Raw genomic sequence first — 23,494 nt, forward strand, 5'->3', positions numbered from 1 at the left:
TTCACTAAAGACCAAGTTGAAAAAGCATTACGTGACCTTAAACCTTCCCTATCAGTCGGACCAGATGGTCTATGTGCATATTTCCTAAGAAATCTCTCTTCTGCTATAGCAGAACCGCTGAACATAATCTTCGAAAAATCCTTCAGAACCAGCACACTTCCTAAACTATGGTCAAAAGCTATGGTCATCCCCATCTTCAAAAAAGGAGACCGTCTTGTCGATAACTACAGACCAATATCACTATGCTGTGTCCCATGTAAAGTTATGGAATCAATTATAAACCAATCAACTACTCTTCACCTAGAAACTAATAACCTGCTCTCTAACAAACAATTTGGATTCAGAAAAAAACTATCCTGCAATGTACAGCTCCTCCACTGGAAAACCATATGGACAACTCATCTTGACCAAGGCAAAACTATAGATGCAATTTATATTGACTTCTGCAAAGCTTTTGATTCAGTGGTCCACGACAACCTACTTCTAAAACTCAAATCCTATGGCATCTCAGGATCCCTCCACAGCTGGATTACTGCATTCCTGTCAAACAGGAAACAAGTAGTCAAAATAGGAAGCTCCATATCCACACCCATCCCTGTTAAAAGCAGTGTCCTCCAAGGTGGCGTACTGGGACCTACGCTCTTCATTCTCTACATCAATGACCTTTGCAATCTCATCACAAGCAACTGTGTTCTTTTTGCAGATGATGCAAAACTCTTCAACACCACTAAAAACACAACTACCCTACAAAAAGACCTAGACTCAGTTTCTGACTGGTTCAACACATGGCAACTCCAAATCTCAACCAGCAAATGCTCTGTCCTACACATTGGCAAAAAGAATTAGAATTTCAAATACAAACTGAATATACACATCACAGATAATCCCCACTCGGTCAAGGACCTTAGAATACTAATAACTAAAGATCTAAGTGCCAAAGACCACTGCAACAACATCGCCAAGAAGGCCTCAAGAGTTGTTAATCTAATCCTACGTAGCTTCTGCTCTGGAAATCTCACACTACTTACCAGCGTTTACAAAACTTTCGCTAGACCCATCCTAGAATACAGCTCATCTGTTTGATTTTATAATAAGGGTTTTTAGTTGTTTTATTAATTAGATTGTTACATGCTGTTTTTTATCATTGTTGTTAGCCGCCCCGAGTCTGCGGAGAGGGGCGGCACACAAATCCGATAAATAAATAATAAATAAATAAATAACCCATACCACATTTCTGACATTAACATCCTCGAAAATGTCCAAAGATACTTCACCAGAAGATACTTCACTCCTCTACCCGAAACAGAATTTCCTACGAAACTAGGCTTACAATCCTATGTCTTGAAAGCTTAGAACTACGACGCCTTAAACATAATCTAAGTATTGCCCACAAGATCATATGCTGCAACGTTCTACATGTCGGCGACTACTTCAGCTTCAACTACAACAACACAAGAGCATACAACAGATTCAAGCTTAATATTAACCGCTTCAAACTTGACTGTAAAAAATACAACTTTCGTAATCGAGTTGTTGAAGCGTGGAACTCATTACCGGATTCCATAATATCATCCGGTAACCTCCAACACTTTACCCTTAGACTATCCACAGTTGACCTCTCCAGATTCCTAAGCGGTCAGTAAGGGGCGTGCATAAGCGCACTAGAGTGCCTTCTGTCCCAGATCCTATAGTCTCTCTTATATCTCATATATCTTCTCTACTATATCTCTATAAGCTTCATTGTATATTATTCTGTATTGGACAAAATAAATAAATAAAAATACTTTAACCACTAAGAAATGAAAAATAGATATGACCTGATACCCCAGAAATGGCAGAGCATGAAAGAAGTCAGAATGGGAATGCAAAATATCTTATATTTTGTTAAAAAGAGAGGCAAGGAGAAAATATATGGGTTTAAAATGATAAAAAATAAAAGCCCTGAGGATTGCCAAAAATGATGTTTTAAGGAGGGATGATAGATTATTGAGTATGCATTAACTATGAAATGATGTAGCTAGATTTATTAGGTGTTGTTCTTAAGATATATTTCAAGTCATTAAATTTTATTGAGATAATGACAATTTAGTGATAAACATTTGAATAATAATTGATTATGATTAGCAATGAAATATGATTATAATATTAAGATGATTAGTCATTGAAGATTTGAAATGATGGTTTGGTTAATTCTTATATTGTTTTCACATTACTATAATAATAGACTTTTGGTTTTTCTTTTTGTTTATTTTGCTCTTTCTTTTTTCTCTTTTCTTTCTATTTTTAATTATAGTTTTCTTTCTTTGTTACTGTTTGTAGCGGATAAAATTTTTCTTTCTTGTAAGGGTTTTGAGAGAATACATAAGAAGTAGGAGTAGGCACTACGGCATATTTGAAGTATTAAAGTGTTGTGGTTGGCTCTGGCCCAGCTCCTGCCCAGGGCATGTGGAGGTGGAGGAAACATCCACATGCCACAGGCCTGTTTTGCTCCCAATGGAATCTGACGACGAAGTCTCCTCTGATCAAGGAAGTGTGAGTGACAGGGAAGAGGGGAGTTTGGCAGACAGCCCAGGAGGAGATCAATCATCCCTATCATCCCTGGATTCGGAACAAGAAGTTATGACACATCCACACAAGCGTAGAGTGATGCGTAGATGTTTGTTAATTATCAGGTTTCTCTTAAATTACTGGCATCAGAGCTTAAAATTCTAATAATATTTACCTTCCTGTAGTAGAAGTCCAGTTTCCAGAGTATCTGGGGAAGAAGAGGGAGGGATTCAGCATCTCATCACTAGAGTTCAAGCAACAGAAGGGCCTCCCTACAGATATCCTGGTTTGCTTTCATTGGACTCAAATCAGGAAATAAGGAATATGGAAAACCAGAAGCCAAAATGTCATTGGTGGCTATACATAGTCCATCAGGTATAAATATATTCTACTATATATTCCATAGGCAGGTAGTTCTCAACTTACCACTATATGTGTAGTGGAGTCACAGCGGCACCGAAAAAAGTGATTTATGACCAATTCTCACACTTACGAGTGCTGGAGCCTCCCCAGTCACGTGACCCAAATTCGGGCACTGGGAACCAGCTTGTATTTATGATGGTTGCAGCATCTGGGATTGTCCTCTTCGACCTTCTTGGGGAGCTTCTGACAAGCAAAGTCAATGGGGGAAGCCAGATTCATTTATCAACCACAATTCACTTAACTGGCAGGATTTTCTGAATAACTGTGGCAAGAGTTTGTAAAATGGGCCACTGTTCACTTAGTAACTGACTTGCTTAGCAACAGAAATTTTCAGCTCAACTGTCATAAGTCATAAGTCAAGAACTACCTGTATTATTCTGCTTTCCCACTGATCAGTGCATATGGATTTTGGCTACAAAGAATACAGGTAAGTCTCGTTTTACAATCAGACTGAGCCAGAATCTCTCTTGGATGCTCAAAATGTCATCCAGGGCAAAACCCCAGGGGCTCTTTTTTACCTCTCAACTTTTCCTTGGCCCTTTTCAGAAGTGCAAGGTCATGACTGTAATCCCAGATTGCCCACTTCGGCTCTAGAAGTAAATCCACTGGATTCTCATACGTTTCCTTAGCCTGGTACCTGTCAAGTCAAAATAACAGAATAAGAGTGGGAAGACCATCTAGTCCATCCCCCACCACACCGCCACCCAAGCAGGAGACCTTACACCAGTGATGGTGAACCTTCTCTGCCTCTGGTGCCAAAAAACCTGTGGCTGCGTGTGATTGTGTGCGCACTTGTGCCCACACACACAATGCAATGTGCCCCCCAATGTATGGACACAACCCCCACACTGCCTCCTGTACATGTGTACAACATTTTTCATGCACACAGGACACACTGAAGTCTCCGGACTTCCAGTTGGACCATTTTTTGCCGTCCCCAGAGTTCAGGACTTCCTGAAGCCTCGGGAGAGCAAAAACAGCCAAAAAGGCCGGAAATCTGCTGGCGGCCGTGCACATGTATGTTGGAGCTGACATAGGGCAATGCTTCACCTGCCCTCATATATGGCTCTGCATGCCACCTGCAGCACGTGTGCCATAGGGTCGCCATCTGTGCCTTACACCATTTCTTCTTGAAAGCTTCCAGCGATGAAGCTCCCACAGTGGCAGTGGTGGCTGTGGCTTCTCGTCCTCCTCATCTGGCCGCTAGCCACTCTGAGCGCTTTGGGAATGCCCACCCCACCCTGCCCCTCCATTCGCTGAGAGCGCTTTCATCCCAGACTATCAGCGAGGGGTTGCAGGACAAGCGGGGCGGGCGTTCTTCTCACAGCGGAGGCCCGCAAAGGTGATTTAGAATGTTGCACGTACGTACGCGCTTTCCATCCCCCTGCCAGCCCGCCTGGCACATTCAAAATAAGAAAAACCTTCGCCGGCCTCCACAAAGAAGAAAGGAACAGAGAGAAAGAGAGAACAAGCAAGAAAGACAGAGAGCAACAGACAGTGAGATAGGAAGAAAGAGAGAGAGAGAGAAAAAGGGGGGGAGAAAAAGAGAGAAAGTGAGAGAGAGAGAGAGAGAGAGAGAGAGAGAACAAGAGAGAAAGTGTGTGAGAGAAAGAAACAAGAGAGAAAGAACAAGAGAGAGGGAGAGAGAGCAACAGATAGAGCGAGGTAGAAAGGAGAGAAGGAGAGAGAAAGTGAGAAAACGAGAGAGCAAGGGGGAGAGAGAGAAAGAAAAAGAGAGAAAGAAAGCAGGAGAGAGAGAAAGGAGAGAGGAAGTAAGAGAGTGAGTGATAGGAAAAAAGCAAGAGAGAGAGAGAGAAAGCAAGAGAGAGAGAAGAGTAGAAGGAAGAGAGAGATAGAGAAATGATAGAAAAAGGAAGAAAAAAACAGAAATGAGAAAATGATTGAGGCACAGAATGACAGGAAAGAGAGAGAAACAGACAAAGAAGTGACTCTTGATTTATAATATATGGTAAAAAGCACCAAAGTAATAACAGGAAAAAAAACACACCCCTTACCTGTTTTTGTAAATGGTTCAAGAGTTCGTTCACACACACACACACACACACACACACACAAGGGGGGAGGAGACTGGGATGGAAAAAGAGAAGTGAGAGAGGGAATGGGAAAAAAGGGAGGAAGAGGGAGAAATGAGAAACAAATGAGACAGAAAAGGGGGAGAGACAGGAGAGACCCAGAAATGAGAACAGTGGTAGAAATTTGAGGGATGATTGATTATTAAATATGGATTGACTATGGAATACTGTATTGGTAAAAGATATATTTAGGTGTTGTTTAATATGAGGATGTATTGATTTTAAAAATTGGATTAGAATTTTAGAAATATATAGAATTACAAAGGTAAAATTAATGGAAGATACATATGATAAATAAGGGGTTTGTGATATGTACTGTATGATTTTATGAGTTTGCATTATGGATTTAAAATATACTTGGAAATGTAGAAGATTGATGTAAGTTAGCAATAGTAAATGCCAAGTGCCTGAAAATTAATTGAGCTTGAATGAAATTATAGAAAAGTATAATTTATGGAAATATATTAATTGATGAATTGGTGTTCAGGTAGATTTTCATAGTACAGTAATACCTCATGATACGAACTTAATTGGTGCAAGGAGGAGGTTCGTAAGACGAAAGGTTCGTAAGACGAAACATTGTTTCCCATAGGAAACAATGTAAAGTTAATTAATCCGTGCAACCAAAAAAAACCCCGCAAAAAAACTGCTTTCGGCGACTACTGGGAAGCCGCGGGGCTGTTTTAAAAGGTGACAGCCGGCCTGGGGGGCTTCCCAGCACCCCCCCGAAACCGGGTTCGGGGTTCGGGGGGGTGCTGGGAAGCCCCCCAGGCCGGCTGCGACCTTTTAAAACACCCGCGCCGCTTCCCAGCTGTCTCCTGAAGCCGAACGCTAAAGCCGAACTTCCGCGTTCGGCTTCAGGAGACAGCTGCGAAGCGGCGCGGGTGTTTTAAAAGGTCGCAGCCGGCCTGGGGGGCTTCCCAGCACCCCCCCGAACCCCGAACCTGGAAGTTCGGCAAAAATTCAGGGTTCGGGGGGGTGCTGGCAAGCCCCCCAGGCCGGCTGCGACCTTTTAAAACACCCGCGCCGCTTCCCAGCTGTCTCCTGAAGCCGAACGCTAAAGCCGAACTTCCGCATTCGGCTTCGGGAGACAGCTGCGAAGCGGCGCGGGTGTTTTAAAAGGTCGCAGCCGGCCTGGGGGGCTTCCCAGCAACCTCCCGAACCGAACCCGGGGTTCAGCAAAATTTTGCCTCTTCTTATGAAGTTTGTTCGAGTTACGAACCGGCGTTCGGGAGGCTTCTAGGAAGCCTCGCCGCCCGGCTGTTACCTTTTAAAACAGCCGCGCGGCTTCCCAGCAGTCTCCGAACGCCGGTTCGTAACTCGAAAAAAGTTCGTAAGAAGAGGCAAAATTTTTCTGAACCCCGGGTTCGTATCACGAGTTGTTCGTAAGACGAGGGGTTCGTATCTTGAGGTACCACTGTATTACAAGATTACTATAATTCTATGATAAATATTTAAGAAATGAAGATTTTAAAGCATGGATTTATTAATAGTTATGTTTTTGGTTTTGCTGGTTGTTTTAGTTTTAATAGTAATAGCCGCCCCGAGTCTGCGGAGAGGGGCGGCATATAAATCCAATAAATCTAATCTAAATCTAATCTAATAGATTTTGGTTTTGTTTTATTATTAGAATAGAATAGAATAGAATTTTATTGGCCAAGTGTGATTGGACACACAAGGAATTTGCCTTGGTGCATATGCTCTCAGCGTGCATAAAATAAAATATACATTTGTCAAGAATCGTGTTTGTTTTGTTTTAATAGTAATAGATTTTGGTTTTGTTTTATTATTAATTTCTTTAAATAAAAAAGGACTTTTTTTCTTATTTATCCATCCATCCATCCATCCATCCATTTATACTTCTATGCCGCCCAGTCCCAAGGGACTGCCACTCAGACGCTATACTTTTCCGCCCACACCAAAAAATTAGAGGGAACATTGGTCTCCCCTAGCCCTTCTCCTCAATAGACTAGCCATGCCCAGTTCCCGTAAGTGTTATCAACCTGGCAACAGAAGCTTTCTAAGCCATCAAATGGTTCTTGAGGATTAGCCAGTTACACCATCTAATCTGCGTCTTTCTGAGCTTTCAGACTTTAAGTCCCTCAGGAAACCTCTCTTTTACACCCGAATGTGCACTGAGCTGTTCTACACATTGTATTTTTGTGGTGTTTAGTTGTGTGTGGTTTGTAGTTGTTCAGTGGGATGTTGATGACCAATTATTAAGTCATTCATTGTTGTTTTCTTGTGTTGTCTCATCCTTGCCTCCTACGTACTTGGTAAAGTAGGTGGTAAATCAGCACTCCTGTTGATTGATAAGGGCCCATTTCCCAGACTTCAGTCGTTTCTCTGGCTAGCTATTCAAATATGGGCACCAGGGCAACTCAGTGGATCCTGATCCAGAACTGCACTCATTCACCTTCATCAAGTTAAACAAGAGATCTAGTAATGGCAACTAAGTTTCAGTTTTGGGTTCCCTACTCTGGAAAATTCTTGTGAATCTCTTGGCCAAACAAACGGGCTGTAGCTTACCAAATGACTGATGACCTATGACTAACATGGGTGTCACATGTAATTAGACAATGGATATAATGTTCAAACTGATCTTGATGGATTCAGGTAAGGCAATGAAATTGCACTTATACATCACCTTCAATTTCTGTCTATTTGTTAGCAACCATTTACCACGGTTGTAAAAAAAATGACTTACAACATTTTTGCAGTTAACATCTATCACAGTGTCTCTGTAATCATGATTTGTTTGCTTGGCAAACAGCATGTATTTAGGTGGATAAAATGGCAAAATTCAATCTAAACACCTGACTGACTATGAAACCAACCAACCAACCGTGAAACCAACTGTAATAATTTAATAAAAATCAACTCTAATAATAAATAAATAAATAAAAATAAAATTGATCATATCAAATATTGCTAATTATATTGTGTTGAGGTTATCTGAGGAAATGTCTAAAAAGCCCTGAAATACAACATGTTGTCTTTACATTAAAATACTGCTAAATACAAACAGCAGTTCCCAAAATAGGAAAACTGCTGAAAGATCTGCTGAGAATCTGAGACTGTAAAGAAAAGGGTGGATTTACTCACTTCTTCAAGATGCTTCCAATGTCCTAAAAAATAAAGAGAAAAAGCACTGAAAGGAGCCATTTCCTATGCAGAAAATTAAATTCTTACATTCACAAAATAAATGAGTAATTTTAATTTTAAAAATCTCATTGTTCTGAGTCCTGCCAGAATCTTACATACAGACGTGGAAAAATATATCAATCACCACAAGAGAAGAATGGATGAAAAAAGTAATGGAGGTAGAGAAAAAATGAAAAAGTGACTACTTTAATTAGATTATCACCCAATGTTTCTACTTGGAAGTTGGGTCTAAACTTTGTGCTCAAGATACAAAACAATGAACTCTGAATACTTGATTTTGCTTATTAGACTAATCTGTTTTTCTTGGCTAATAATTGCCAAATGTTCAAAAATAAAAGTTGTGGCTGTTATATTATTTTGCATTTTACTGTACAGAAAAAAGTTGAAAGACAACCTGAGGTCTTTTCCTTTTCCCTTTATCCTACACTTCTTTCCCATTCTTATCCTTCTCTATTTCCCTATTTTCTTTATTTCCATTTGAGCTTTTCACTATTATAATTTTAATTAAATTTATGGAAAAGGAAAAAAGGAGCAATAAAGATGATAAGGACTCAGGAAGCCAAACTGTACAATGAATGGCTAGGGGAACACGGCATGCTCAGCCTAACCAAGAGAAGGCTTAGGAGAGACACAACAGCCATCTTCCAATAGAGTGGTACCTCAAGATACGAACCCCTCGTCTTACGAACAACTCGTGATACGAACCCGGGGTTCAGCAAAATTTTGCCTCTTACGAACTTTTTTCGAGTTACGAACCTGCGTTCGGAGACTGCTGGGAAGCCGCGCGGCTGTTTTAAAAGGTAACAGCCGGGCGGCGGGGCTTCCCAGAAGCCTCCCGAACGCCGGTTCGTAACTCGAACAAAGTTCGTAAGAAGAGGCAAAATTTTGCTGAACCCCGGGTTCGGTTCGGGAGGTTGCTGGGAAGCCCCCCAGGCCGGCTGCGACCTTTTAAAACACCCACGCTGCTTCGCAGCTGTCTCCCGAAGCCGAACGCGGAAGTTTGGCTTTAGCGTTCGGCTTCAGGAGACAGCTGCGAAGCGGCGCGGGTGTTTTAAAAGTTCGCAGCCGGCCTGGGGGGCTTGCCACCCCCCCGAACCCCAAACCCGGGTTCGGGGGGTGCTGGGAAGCCCCCCAGGCCGGCTGTCACCTTTTAAAACAGCCGGAAAGCCGTTTTTTTTGCGGGGGGGGGGGGGGGGTTTGGTTGAACGGATTAATTGACTTTACATTGTTTCCCATGGGAAACAATGTTTCGTCTTACGAACCTTTCGTCTTACGAACCTCCCCCCAGCACCAATTAAGTTCGTATCTTAAGGTACCACTGTACTTGAAAGGCTGTAATAAGGAAAAGAGCATCAATTTAGTCTCTGTAACACTTAAGGGCAGAACAAGAGGTGAAGAGTAGACGCTCCTCACAAAAAGATCCAACCTAAAATAAGGAATAATTTCCTGAGAGTCACAATTATTTATCAGCGCAACAGCTGCCCTCACAGAGTTCTGGGTACTGAGTCACTGGATGATTCCAATAATAATTTGGACAACCATTTTTTCGGGAGAATATGAGGGCTCCTGCCTTAGGCAGAGGATTAGACTAGATTACTAGAAGACCTCCAAGGTCCCTTCCATCCGTAGTATTCTATGATCTCAACTTCCTGCCTGACCTGTAATAGTTTGCTGGCTGGTTCCTGAAGCTTCTCTTCTATCTCCTGGATGAGATGGTCAAGGGAGCAGAGTTCCTCCATGTGCTTGGCCAAACCCTTCTCCTCTCTTGCCATAAGATCCTTCTCCATCTCTTCCATCCTAGTCAATAGGCGCTTCTCCTGTGCTTCTAACAAGAGTTGAAGCTCTCTGAATTCAGCCATTAAATCTTTTTTCACTTCTTTCATCTTGTCCTAGAAAACGAAGGAGAAAAAGCAAAGAGCATATTTTTATTGTTATTATTTTATTTTTATTGCTATAATAATTCAATAGATTCCTTAAAGAATCTAGAAGTGAGGTGGAAGAATTTTCTAAGAAGAAAAAAACCCCTTTTGATATTAAAAAAACAGGGCGGAGGAAAATATTTTTAATTAAAAAATAGAGTTTAAATGATCTCTTATGAAAATATTCTTGGCAATCCGGGATTCCAAATACTTTATTTACTTTATTCAGCAAGCAAACCCCTTTGTATAAAACACGGTACACTTAATCCAACTATGTCATTCAGCGAGTGGTGACATCTTAGTCCCCAGGTTAAGAACAAGTTCTCTGCCCTAACAGTCATTAATTTGAATTTCATTGGAAGAGGGGCGGGGTCAATGGTCGGATGGTGGATTGAAAGTGTTATAATTAGTATAGGGAAGATGATTACACTGGCTATACAGTGACTTTTTTTCTTTTTAGAAAAGGGCAGGATGACGGATTGAAAGTGTTATAATTAGTATAGGGTAGATATGCTGTTTTTTTTAGTAGGGCATGAGGAATGTATGGAGTATTTAGCTTTGTTTTTATTCTCTCTTTTTCTTTTTCTTTTCTTTCTTATTTTTCCCCTGCTATCTTCTAATCTTTAATCTCTATTTTTATTTTGTATTTTTATTTATGAAAGGGAATTATTTTTAATTAGGTTCTTTTTTAATTCTGCGATATTTGGGATATACTATATGGTGGCTTCTCCTTTTTTGCCCCCTTTATATATATTTTAACTACTTTTTAGCAATGGTGGGTTTTAATTTAAATACTGTGTTGGAGGTAATCTGAAAGTTTTGCTCCTTTTCTATTCCCTTAATGTCCTTTTTCTTTTTCTCTTTTATTCTAGAGGGCATTTATTATGGAAGAGGGTACATGAAAGCATACATGAAAATTGATATGGAGATTTTGAGAAAATTAAAAACATTATGATCTAATTAATTTGATGTGATTAAGAATAGTAATTGGAATAATTATTTTTTGGTTCAGATGTCAAATGGTGAGGAGGTGGCATTAGTTAATTTATATATAACGAAATTGTAAAAGTAATATATTGTCAATTAATTTAAAATAAATGGTATCTTTTTTCTGTATACTTGATTGGAGATCAACCCCCCACCCCAAAGAATAATTTGAATTTCATTTAAGTCAGAACTTGTATTTACGAATAGGCTGTCTATCATTAAAGATGGCGGAGGGGGTCTCCTCCTATTAGCTCAGAAAATCCTCACTGTTGGATCAATACTTACAAGTATTTCCTGCACTTTTTTCTCTGTGTCTCTTTTGTAGGTAGATATTTTTTCTTTCTGCGCCTTCTGAACCTTCAGGCAATCCACAGCCTTGATCTGAAGAGAAAAATATAAGTTTTGAGTTTCTTTTCTGTAAAGAATTAAATTGGAGGGTGTTCTGTCAGGCTCTCTGGTAGACTCCTCCCAAAAATTCACAGGTACAAATTTCAGACACACACACATTTGAAAATTCAAAACAATGTTCTTTATAATGAAAAGTCACTTAAACTAAGCCCTCTTTTGATATAGCAAAGAGCACTCGTCTCCAAACAAACTGGTAATTTGTACAAGTCCCTTATCAGTTCTGTGATACTTAGCTTGCAGCTGTGAGGCAATTCACAGTCATTCTTCTTTCACAAAGTGAAACACACTTTGCTCTGGTTTAGTTTCAAAGCGGGGAAAAATAAGCACACAAAAGGTCAAAGTCAGTAAAGCAGTCACGAAACACAATGATCAGATAATCCTCCACAATGGCCAAACCCACAGGCTGCTCTTTATAGCAGCCTCACTAATTACCACAGCACCACCCAACCACAGGTGGCCTTATTTTCTTTGATAATAATCTCTCAGTTGTTGTTGCCTATGCATAGCTCTCCTCATGCATGGCTGTATCATTAACTCTTGTTCTGAATCCAAGGAGGAGCTAGATAATTGATCTCCTTCTGAGCTGTCTGCCACACTCTCCTCCTCCCTGTCATTCATGTCTTCTTGGTCAGAGGAGCCTTCATCAGCAGATGGGGGGGGCGGCAAAACAGGCCTGCAGCATGTGGATGTCTCCCCCACATCCACAGTCCTTGGGGCAGGAGCAGGGCCAGAGCTAACCAGAACAGAGGGAAACTACAGTTAGAAGATATAGTACACTGCTCAAAAAAATAAAAGGGAACACACAAAGAACACATCCTAGATCTGAATGAATGAAATATTCTAATTGAATACTTTGTTCTGTACAAAGTTGAATGTGCGGACAACATGTGAAATTTATTGTTAATCAGTGTTGCTTCCTAAGTGGACAGTTTGATTTCATAGAAGTTTGATTTACTTGGAATTATATTGTGTTGTTAAAAGGTTCCTTTTATTTTGAGCAGTATATATTTCAGTCTTCAACATGGCAGTTGCCAAGCATCCAAATTTTGATCATGTGACCACATAATTCAATGCCTGAGGAGTGTGAAAACAGCTTCTCCCCTCCCCCACCCAGGCTCTCTAGTGGCCGGAAACATCCAGTTTCCCAAGTTCTGGTGGGCCCAGTAGGCTCATGTTTCACCCTCCACAGGCTCAAAAGGCTTTCCTGGAGCTGGGGGAGGGTAAAAATGACCTCCCCCTCCCCTCTGGAAGCCAAAAACACCCTCCCAAAGCCTCCGTGCTAGCCAAAAATCAACTGGCCGGCACACACATAGAGGTTGGAGCTGAGCTAGGGCAACGGTTCGCGTGCCAGCAGATATGGCTCCAGGTGCCATCTGTGGCATCCGTGCCATAGGTTCACCATCACTGTTCTAGCTTATTATAAAACACACACGCCTTGATAAAGAAAGATTAGCATAAAATATGCAATTTCTGAAAGAGGTCAAAGTAGGTCAAGGCAAGAAATATAAAAAACATTTCAGGGAACCAATGAGTCAAGGAAACTTAATTTTAACTGTATCAAATTTGTCTTTGTATATGTGGTTGGAGTCGGCTCCTTTAATCTCCCCCCCTCCTTTTTTTCTGTTGACCTTTATTATGTTTATGTTCAGTTGCACTGAGTGTGTATGATTGTGTAGCAGATAAGTTTTTTTATAACAATGTAGTTTAAATCAGTTTTTTAATTTTTTAAATATTAGATTTGTATTTATATTGTATTGTGATGTTGGGAGCCGCCCCGAGTCTTCGGAGAGGGGCGGCATACAAATCTAATAATTATTATTAATAATAATTTATTAATTTATTAATTAAATTTGTATGCCACCCCTCTCCTTAGACTCGGGGCGGCTCACAGTACTAATAGAAAAACAATAGTATAATACAAGTCTAGTAATAAAAACTAAAAACCCATAATTTTAAAAACACGCAAACAACATATTTATTATTATTATTATTATTATTATTATTATTATTATTATTATTATTATTATTATTATTAAACAACTGCTGAGATCCTTTTGCTGAAGTACTTCAGTACAAGTTTCTTGGATCTTCCCACGAGTCTGCTTCTCAGTGATGGTTCTGACCCATGCTAATCCCATTTTGCAGACAACAGAGGAAGCAAGTAAATTGGTTCAAAGATTGCCAGGAAGGCAAAGGATTCTGGATGTCCCTCCGCAGCGATTCCTCCAGGCTGATTCCTACCTTGTATTTCGGGAAAGCCTCCTCCGGAGGGATCACCGAGTGGCCCTTGTGCTCTTCGGAGACAATGCAGACCACGCAGATGAGGGTCTCGTGGTCCTTGCAAAAGAGCTTGAGGGGCTCCCGGTGCTTCGGGCAGAAGCTCCCTCCTTCCTCACCCCAAGGACCTCCGCATCGCTTGGCCACTTCAGCCACCCGCGCCAGCTGCCTGTTGGGGAGGACGCTGCGGGGCGCAAAGATCTGTCTGCACTGGGGACAGGAAGCCTCCGATTTCAACGTCTCCCAACTGCGGGTCAAGCAGCACCGGCAGAAGTTGTGGCCGCATTCCGGGATGAGCACGGGGTCCTGGAAATACTCCAGGCAGATGGAGCAGGAGGCTTCCTCCACCAAATCCTGCAAGGGCGCCTCGGACGCCATCGCCGTCTCCGGAAGAAAAGACAAAACTTATTTTCGCGCCTTTTCCTGCGAATCAGGTGAGCGCCTTTGGGGCTCTGCCCAGGCAGGAAACCGAAACAAATTGTTGGTCTTCTTGCGGTTAGCTTCTCTGGCTTCTTAAAGGAGAACGGCAGTACAGTATTTTAAAAGGGAGAAATTGGAGCGAAGATTCACGGGACAGATCCCGAATCGTTTATTATTCGCGCAACCAGCTCGTTAAAGGGGGAAATTGTTTTAAATGCTGGAGGGAAAGAAACCTACCTGGGACGAAGCCCAATCAATTACAATTGATCCTAGCATCCTGTTAAAAGAGGGGGGGGGGATAAAAACACCGGAGAAGCCAACACTCAATGAGTGCCCCCTCCCATCAATTATTGATCCTTAGATCCTGATAAAAGGAGAGGTGGGGAACTATGGTCCCTTCCTGACTTGTGGGTTTCAAATAGTGTGTGTTTGTGTGTTATATAGGGTCTCCTGTTTGTTTGTTTGTTTGTGTGTGTGTGTATACATACATGTGGGGGGGGGCGTGCCTTATGCAGGATGCCCTGCATTTTCTTTCATCTTTCAGTGCAAATTGGTTGCTCTAGGATGGAGCTCCATTTTCGCTACCCCATTGCGCCCCCTCCCCGTCTGGGCAGCAGCCCTCCCCCCTGATATAGGGTCTCCTGTTTGAGCAGGGGGGCTAGACTAGTCACTAGAAGACCTCCAAAGTCCCTGCAGCTCTATTCTGATTGATTGGTTTATTTATTTATTTAGTCCAATACAAAGTAATACACAATGAAGGTTATAGAGGATATAGTAGGGAAGATATTTATTTATTTTATTTATTTATTCATTCATTTGTCCAATACACAAATACATAGGAAGAAAAATAGACATGTGATAATATAAATGAGGGTGAGAGTGGACTTAGAGGAGAGGATATATGAAAGGAAGAGAATATATAAGATAGGAGGAAGGGAAAAAAAGACAATTGGACAGGGGACGAAAGGCACATATAGGAGAGACTATAGCACAGTGCACGGAAGGCATTCTAGTATGCTTATGTATGCCCCTTACTGACCTCTTAGGAAGCTGGAGAGGTCAACCATGGGTAGTCTAAGGGTAACATGTTGGGGGATAGAGGATGACACCACGGAGTCCAGTAATGAGTTCCATGCTTCGACAATCCGAGTACTAAAGTCATATTTTTTACAGTCAAATTTGGAGCGGTTAATATTAAGCTTGAATCTGTTGTGTGCTCTTGTGTTGTGGTTGAAGCTGAAGTAGTCTTTGACAGGCAGGACATTGCAGCATATGATCTTGTGGGCAATACTTAGATCTTGTTTAAGGCGTCGTATTTCTAAGCTTAAGACTCAGGATTGTAAGTCTAGTTTCCTAGGGTGTTCTGTTAATGGTAGAGGAGTGAAGGGCTCTTCTGGTGAAGTATCTTTGGTTGGTTGGTTGGTTTCAACTCCTGAAAGGGTCCCTCCTTTCCAACCATCCAAGCCCCTTCCCTGCTACAGTCCATTCCTTGTGGATCCCACTCCACTCTGCTCCCTTAGCTCAAGCACCTCCACTTGCCCTGCTCAACTGGACTCTTGTCCTTCCAGCCAGCTGCTTCTGCATCTCTGCAGGCCGATCCTGTGGTTGGGTAGTGTTTAGTCCTTCCTTGCTTTCTCCTCTCCCCTGCTGTTTGCCTGCCTACCACTGCCTCTGTCTGCTCCTCTGCCGCCAATATTCTATGTTTGTTTCTGTCTGTCTGTCTATCCTATCTATTTATTTTGTGTCCCGCCTGTATTCTTTTCATAAGTAACTCAATGTGGCAAACATATGAAGTACATCTTCCTCCTCCTATTTTCCCCAGAACAACAATCCTGAAGTGGGTTGGACTGAGATAGAATGATTAGGTCAGTCACTCATTTGACTTTCATGGCTAAAGCAGGACTTGAACTCAAGTCTCCCTCTTTCTAGCCTGGTGCCTTAACTACTAGATCAAACTACATCTGAGGCTGCCCATCTCAATATTGAGGCCACTTTTGGGCTGCCTCAGATTGTTGGCCCCTAAGGCTCCCTGGACGAATTTCCCTGCAGTTTTCTTGGTAAAGATTCAGGAGGGGCTTCCCATTGCTCACTTCCTAGGGCTGAGGGTGACTTCATACAATATAAAAAATACATTTTTAAGAAACAAATTACCTTTTGGGAGAAGACTAGCCAAGCACTCACTGTGTCAGGATCCAGAGTTATGTTTTCCTTGGGGCGAAGAATAGGAAGCAGAAAGTAAAAGGCAAAGGAGAGGAAGCTTGAGGTTGGTAGTATAAAAATATATGATTTTATACACACAATACTAGTAAAAGAGAACATTAGGACTGGGGACAAAAAAAAAGGCACTGTGGTGCACTTATGCACACCCCTTACTGACCTCATAGGAATCGGGAGGTCAACCGTAGATAGTCTAAGAGTAAAGTTTTGGGGTTTGGGCAATGATACTATAGAGTCAGATAGTGAGTTCCATGCATCAGCTACTCGGTTACTAATGTCGTATTCCCTGCAGTCGAGTTTAGAGTGGTTTACTTTAAGTTTGTATCTGTTGTGTGGTCGTGCGTTATTGTGGTTGAAGTTGAGGTTGAAGAAGCCATTGACAGGAGGGACATTGTAGCAGATGATTTTATGGGCTATGCTTAGATCATGTTTAAGGCAACATAGTTCTAAGCTTTTCTAAACTGTCTCTCATTGCCCACCCCCATGATCAGGTAAAGATGTTTTCATAAAGATCAATCCAAGCTTTGTCATGCAGTTCCCTCCTTCCAGCCAAGTGACCTTGAGGCAGCATCTCCAGGTGGTACAACCCTTACTTTCATCTTCCCAATAATTCTTCCCTTCATTCCCTCTCCCCCGGTTCATGGAAGTCTATCACTGCGTTAACAGTGAAGCACAAGTAAGCATAAGAGGGCAGCTGACAGGCTTAGTTAGAATGGTTTGTTAATACAGATCAATTTGCCATCTCCATCCTGGGTAAAAATCTGTGAAATAGACAAGGCAAAGGTACAAGGAAAATCCTAAAATGTACCACTTATTTAATGACGACATCCAGCACAAAAAGTTCCAAGAATGTGAACAGAGATTTTTCTTACTCCTGGATTCAGGAAGGGAACATTTTTGCTCCTTGTTCTCAGCACCTAGAGAGGATATGAAGATGATTGCTATATGTTTTCATTCTGTTTGTTCTGAACTGGGAAGATATGGCAGTGCAACAAATCGTCTGTCTGTCTGTCTATGAATTTATTTGTTTACTTACTTTCTTAAATAATTATTTAATTATTTCGACTTCTATGCCGCCCAATGCTGAAGGACTCAATGAATGAATGAATGAATGAATGAATAGTTGGTCCTCATATCTTGATTGCATGCAATGCTCTCTCTCTCTCTCTCTCTCTCTCTCTCTCTCTCTCTGTTTTTGTCTAATCAGCCTGGTCAGTTTTCAATTGCTTAGATGTTTTGAGATTTTTCAGATAAGTGCTGTTAGCAATCAAAGTCACCAGTTTCACTCCCTTTTGTTAGTTATTTATTTATTTATTTATTTACTTACTTACTTACTTACTTACTTACTTACTTACTTACTTACTTACTTACTTACAAATAACTCAAGGTGGCAAACATATGCTAAACCTCCTCCTATTTCCCCTACAACAATCCTGAGAATAAATGACTCCCAGCTGGTTTTCAAGGCTACGGCAGGACTTAAACTCCCGAGTTTTCCTCTTTCTAGCCTGACACCTTAACCACTAGATCCAACTGGATCTGACACCCATCTCAATATCGAAACCAGTTTTGGGCTGCCTCAGATTGTTGGGGGGTTTTTTGTTTCTTTTAAAGAAAATTTTATTGAAATTTAAACAAACAACAACAAAAAAACAGAGAACAAAGAAAAAAATGCAACGAAAAACATAATATTTGAACAAATCATTAAAAACAGTACAGAAACATCACTGTATAATTCATAGGGTACATATACAAGGCAGTTACATAACACACCCTTATTTTCTTATTTTACAGTTCTAGTATATTCGGAAAGAAGAAAATATTAATCTCTATGCTTTCCCTGTCTATCAACTACATTTCCAGCTGTTTTAATTAGATTTATTGTTACAATTTTCCCTTTATTTTGTATTTATTTGTTTATATTATATCTTCTGATATCTAGCCACTTGTAGAGGTTTTCCCATAAAGTCCCATTCTCTTGTTTGTTTTGTAATTCATATGTAAGCCTGGTCATTTCAGCACAGTCCATTACTTTATTAATTATCATGTTATCTGACGGGAGATTTTTGTCTTTCCAATTTTGGCCATATGCCAATCTTGCGGCAGTTAGTATATGAATAATTAGATAATAATTTGGTTTAGTATATTGTCCTCTCATAATTCCTAATAAACAGGTCTCAAGTCTTATATCAATGTCACATTGGATCATTTCTTTTAGCCAAGTCTTTTTTTATCCAACTATTTCGTGCCATTTGTCATGACCACCTTATATGGTAGTATATTCTGTGTTCTTTTTTACATTTCCAAAATAGGGGACCTATGTTGGGATAAATTTTGGTGAGTCTAGCGGGAGTGAAATGCGATTGATCATACATCTTATATAGATTTTCCTTGTAAGGAACCAATAGTGTTAATTTATAGTTTTCTTTCCAGAGTTTGTCCCAGTCGTCTAAATGTATCAAGTATCGAAAGTTTTTCATCCAGGAAGCATGTTAACTGTTCCTTCTAAATTATCATATTGTATTAATTGTACATTACATCTGTCTCAGATTGTTTGACCCCTGGTGACCACCTGGAGGAATCTCCCTCCACTTCTCTTGGTCAAGGTTCAGGAGTGGCTTGCCATTGCCAGCTTCCTAGGGCTCAGTGAGAGTGACTGGTCCAAGGTCGACTAGCAGGCTTTGTGCCAAAGGCAGGATTAGAACTCATGGCTTCTAGCTTGATTTCTTAACTACCACACTAGATTGGCTTCTTTTACAGCTACTCAATATAAGGCAGAGTGGGGTTTAAAGCAAGAAGGAAAAAGGATGTTATCTGGCATCTTGTCAACTAATGTATTTATTTCATAATTAATTTCATTTTTACAATTCCATTAACAATTCTACTTGAATTTTGGCTTGACCAGGTGAAATATTTAGTTCATATAGCACTCACATCTCCTATGTTTATAACAGATGGTATGTTTTCTTTTTGTCTTCTGTGTGTCTTCGCTTTCTATGTACGTACAGTATCACAGTGAATAATCACTGATTTCTTTGATTTCAAAAAGCATAAAAGTAACAACGCCACTCTAAAGTAGAAATAAAATCTCATATTGGCAAAAATGAGATAGAAATACATTTATTGACATAAAATTGTAAAGGAATGAACTATAAGCCATGAGACAATCATAAAATTACAATCACTTGTTGCAACTAAACATTAAACAAACAAGCAAGGTACATAAATGGGCAGGAGAACTGTGATGGACATCTAAAGTCCATGATTTATGGGTTTGGCTGTAACGTGAACTATCTTTAACACTGATACACCTAAACATTTGACATTACATCTTATCAAGCTTATAGTGCACACCCCACTTTCTTAGATTGATTGACTGACCCATTCCTTAAATTTCCAAGGCTACACAACTCCAGGCAATTTGGTGTGGCACAGAATTGACAATAAAGGAAGCTGAAGTAGTAAAAAGCTAAGGAACCTCTGTTTTAAAGGCTTTCAGAGATCCCTGCTTGGCAAATGGGATTTTTCCAAAGTGTTGCTTATGGAGGTCCCCTTTCTTAGGGGAGGGTCATGCGGGAATTCTTGGCAAAACAGAAACAGGGCCGAAGGGTCTCTCCAACCAAGGAAGGGTCAGAGAATGTATGGAGCAGAGTTAATGTCCTAGCATCAAAAAAGCTCACTTGTCCCCCTTCGCAGTTGAGAGAGACCCGGATCCTCGTGGGCCTCTCAGTCAGGACCAGAGTAGACCATTGTGATGGAGACTTGGCTATGTATTTCCATTTCTGTTTCCATTCCCCAATCTGCCAGTAGCTGGTCGGCCGATAAACATTTGGTACATTCTCTGGCTTTTTGGCAACCCCTACACCCCATCCTGTTCCATCCCCTAAAATTACTTCCCAGAAATGTCTCCCAGTTGAGAACATCTGGCAGCCAAGGACAAAAGGATTATATTCATATCTTTGGGGGTATGGGCAAGAAGGAGGATACACTGCTCTACCTAGCAGAAAGTTTAGGATGCTTTTTCGATCTCCGGAGATTTCAAGGCTGTTAGGATCGGCTGTGCCTGGGTCCAGAGTTACATTCTCTGTAAGGGGGAAGGGAAGGAAGGATGGAGAAGAAGAAGAGCGTCAGTTAGAGACCTTGCGTGTGTCTTCACCTCCAAGAATTTAACCCTCGTGTGAAGGGAGTTCAGCTTCCAAACACCCTGTCCAGGACTGGAAGACTCATTGTTTTTTTTAAACATCACCTAAGCTTTGCCTTGTTAAGAGTTCGCTAACTCTTAACTCCACCCCACTCTGCTCATCTCCCCCACACCTTTCTCCTCCCTTGAGCTCCATGAGTCTTTTCTTCCCATTTTTGTCCACCCCACTCTGCTCATGTCCCCCACACCTTTCTCCTCCCTTGAGCTCCATGAGTCTTTTCTTCCCGTTTTTGCCCACCCCACTCTGCTCATGTCCCCCACACCTTTCTCCTCCCTTGAGCTCCATGAGTCTTTTCTTCCCGTTTTTGTCCACCCCACTCTGCTCATGTCCCCCACACCTTTCTCCTCCCTTGAGCTCCATGAGTCTTTTCTTCCCGTTTTTGTCCCCCCTACTCTGCCCAGCAGAGCACCCGTTTTTGCGATCCTGGGATTCCCCTCCTGGGATTTCCCTACAGCATTGCAAAAACGCGGAAGTCAGGAGGTGGGGTTTCCCATGGAGAGGAGTTTCAGGGGATCACAGGATTGCAAAAACCTGCGCTTGGCTTGCAATGAAAGTCCGGAGGCGGGGCATCTCAGTGGCGGTGGCAGGTTCATAAGGTGAAAAAAGTTCGTAAAAAGAGGCAAAAAAATTCCGCACCCTGGGTTCGTATCTCGAAAAGTTCGTATGATGAGGGGTTCGTATCACGAGGTACCACTGTATATATATATATATGATGGTCTTGGTATATTCGGGTTTCTTCCCATGTAGGATTTGGAAATTTTTGGCGACGTTTTGATGAAGTCCCACTCGTCATCTTCAGGCTGGTGTTTCTGTCCTTGTTCTAGGGCGAACACAGTGAGACCTGAGCTGCCTTCCTTCTATAAATACTGGTGGCCAAACCCAATCTCCTCTACCACTCCACCTCCACCTATGTACACCTCAACAAGTCTACCTCAACCGCCACCCATAATACAAAGACAGACCAATTTGTCTCCAGACAACCCTACTCTTGTCAAAGATGCAATGGAGAACAAAAATGCCGAAATGCCATCCTCTTTGGCCTTGAAGAAAATGACGAACCTGATATAACAAAAATACAGAACATTATCCATAAACAACAATCAATCTCTCAGACAATCACCCCAGAAGATATATTAGAAGTTTCCAGAAATGGACCAGAGCACAAGTTCAGTGATGGCACAGTGGCACCACGATTCTGCAGAGTTGTCTGCAAAAATGAACCTGCAAAACAGCTTTTTATCAAGACCATTAACCACATATCCAGAAACAACACCAATTTCAACAAACTCAGATCCAGACCAGACCTTTCACTACTTCAACGCATCCGCTCCCGTGAATTAAGGGCGGAACTACAGTGATCCCCCGATCATTGCTAGGGTTCCGTTCCAGGACCACTCGCAATGATCGGTTTTGCGCGAAGTAGCGCTGCGGAAGTAAAAATACCATCTGCGCATGCACAGATGGTGTTTTTACTTCCCAGCAGCGAGGAGCCGAAGATTGGGGTTTCCCCACCGCCCACGCAAACTCCTCGCTGCCGCTCGCTTCCCCCTCAAGACTCAAGACTTTTTTTTTGTTAATTAAAGGAAGAGCTGCTCCCGTTCCTGCCCGCGCGCCCGCCGCTCGCCCGCCCTTCGCCCGCCCACGCCGTTCGCTCGCGCCGCTTCCCAGCTGAGTCCTGAAGCGAACGGCGTGGGCGGGCGAAGGGCGGGCGCGCGGGCAGGCGGCGGACAAGCCGTTCGCTCGCACCGCTCGCTCGCGCCGCTTCAGGACTCAGCTGGGAAGCGGCGCGAGCGAACGGAGTGGGCGGGCGAAGGGCGGGCGAGCGGCGGGCGCACGGGCAGGAACGGGAGCAGCTCTTCCTTTAATTAACGAAAAAAAAAAGTCTCGAGTCTTGAGGGGGAAAAAAGAGTCTGAGTTCTGTGCAAACGTCAGACGATCGATCGCAGCGGTTCCGCCTTCCAAAAACGCGTAGTTTCCTCCACAGAAGTAGCATGGCTTATTTTTAAGCAACAGCGGGACAAAATCACCTCAAAAGAACAACAAAAAGAGCTTGCTGGGTAAGATATATACTGTACATATTTGCGCGACCGAACAGCGTGGGCGGGCGAAGGGCGGGCGAGCGGCAGCGAGTTTGCGTGGGCGGTGGGGAAACTCCTCGCTGATGCCCACCGCTCGCCCTCCCGCCAGCAAGAGGGGGAAGACCCAGGGAAGCCGCCCAGCAGCTGATCTGCCCAGTGCCATCTACGCATGCGTGCCCATAGGAAAAAAGGGCGTGCATGCGCAGATGGTGTTTTTACTTCCGGGTTTAAAAATCGCCATATAGCCGTTTCGCAATCATCGGGATCGCAATACCCGGGGGATCACTGTAAAGAGACGCCTTGACCTTGGTGAAACTAAGTTATACATCAACTTTCGCCCAAAATGCATCAAATCCAGGACCCACAATCCTCCCTACATGTTCCAGCCTAACATCTCTCATCAACCACCCTACTTCTTCCAACCATCTCACAACAACAAATCGACACTTCCAACCAGAACCACCACAACAAAAACAAAATGTCATCCCTAACACCACAAAGAAAGACTAGGAAAGCGCGCCCCTTACTACCTCTAACCAATCCAAAACCTACTCCACTCTACTACATATAACACAGTCACCAGTCTGGGGCTTGACCAACTAGTAACTGACAATACTAGATTAGATAACTTTCTGGATCTCATCATCTGCAACAGCAAAAGTACAATATATGGCTTACAAATAAAAGAACCTTTTTCCAACAGTGACCACAGCATGATAAACTTCAGTCTCAACCTAAGCCACACTAAGATCCACCCA

General features: G+C 42.1%; 2 protein-coding genes across 2 annotated transcripts in view; both read right to left on the minus strand.

Annotated features, from left to right (window-relative positions):
- The window catches only part of LOC139159308 (E3 ubiquitin-protein ligase TRIM39-like), a 33,493-nt gene extending 19,264 nt beyond the window's left edge, over positions 1-14,229 (minus strand). Inside the window, exons 1-6 of the mRNA XM_070736631.1 lie at positions 13,784-14,229; positions 11,420-11,515; positions 9,887-10,117; positions 8,169-8,191; positions 3,489-3,607; positions 2,723-2,755 (exon numbers count right to left, since the gene is read on the minus strand). Of these exons, the coding sequence (XP_070592732.1) occupies positions 2,723-2,755; positions 3,489-3,607; positions 8,169-8,191; positions 9,887-10,117; positions 11,420-11,515; positions 13,784-14,197 (916 nt within the window). The 5' untranslated portion in view covers positions 14,198-14,229. The remainder of the gene's footprint in view (positions 1-2,722; positions 2,756-3,488; positions 3,608-8,168; positions 8,192-9,886; positions 10,118-11,419; positions 11,516-13,783) is intronic.
- A 5,331-nt stretch (positions 14,230-19,560) lies between these two features.
- The window catches only part of LOC139160102 (E3 ubiquitin-protein ligase TRIM39-like), a 42,006-nt gene continuing 38,072 nt past the window's right edge, over positions 19,561-23,494 (minus strand). Inside the window, exon 8 of the mRNA XM_070737639.1 lies at positions 19,561-20,540. Coding sequence (XP_070593740.1) covers positions 20,014-20,540 — 527 coding nt within the window. The 3' untranslated portion in view covers positions 19,561-20,013. The remainder of the gene's footprint in view (positions 20,541-23,494) is intronic.

The sequence above is a fragment of the Erythrolamprus reginae genome, chromosome 2 (assembly GCF_031021105.1).
Source record: "Erythrolamprus reginae isolate rEryReg1 chromosome 2, rEryReg1.hap1, whole genome shotgun sequence".
NCBI lineage: Eukaryota > Metazoa > Chordata > Lepidosauria > Squamata > Dipsadidae > Erythrolamprus > Erythrolamprus reginae.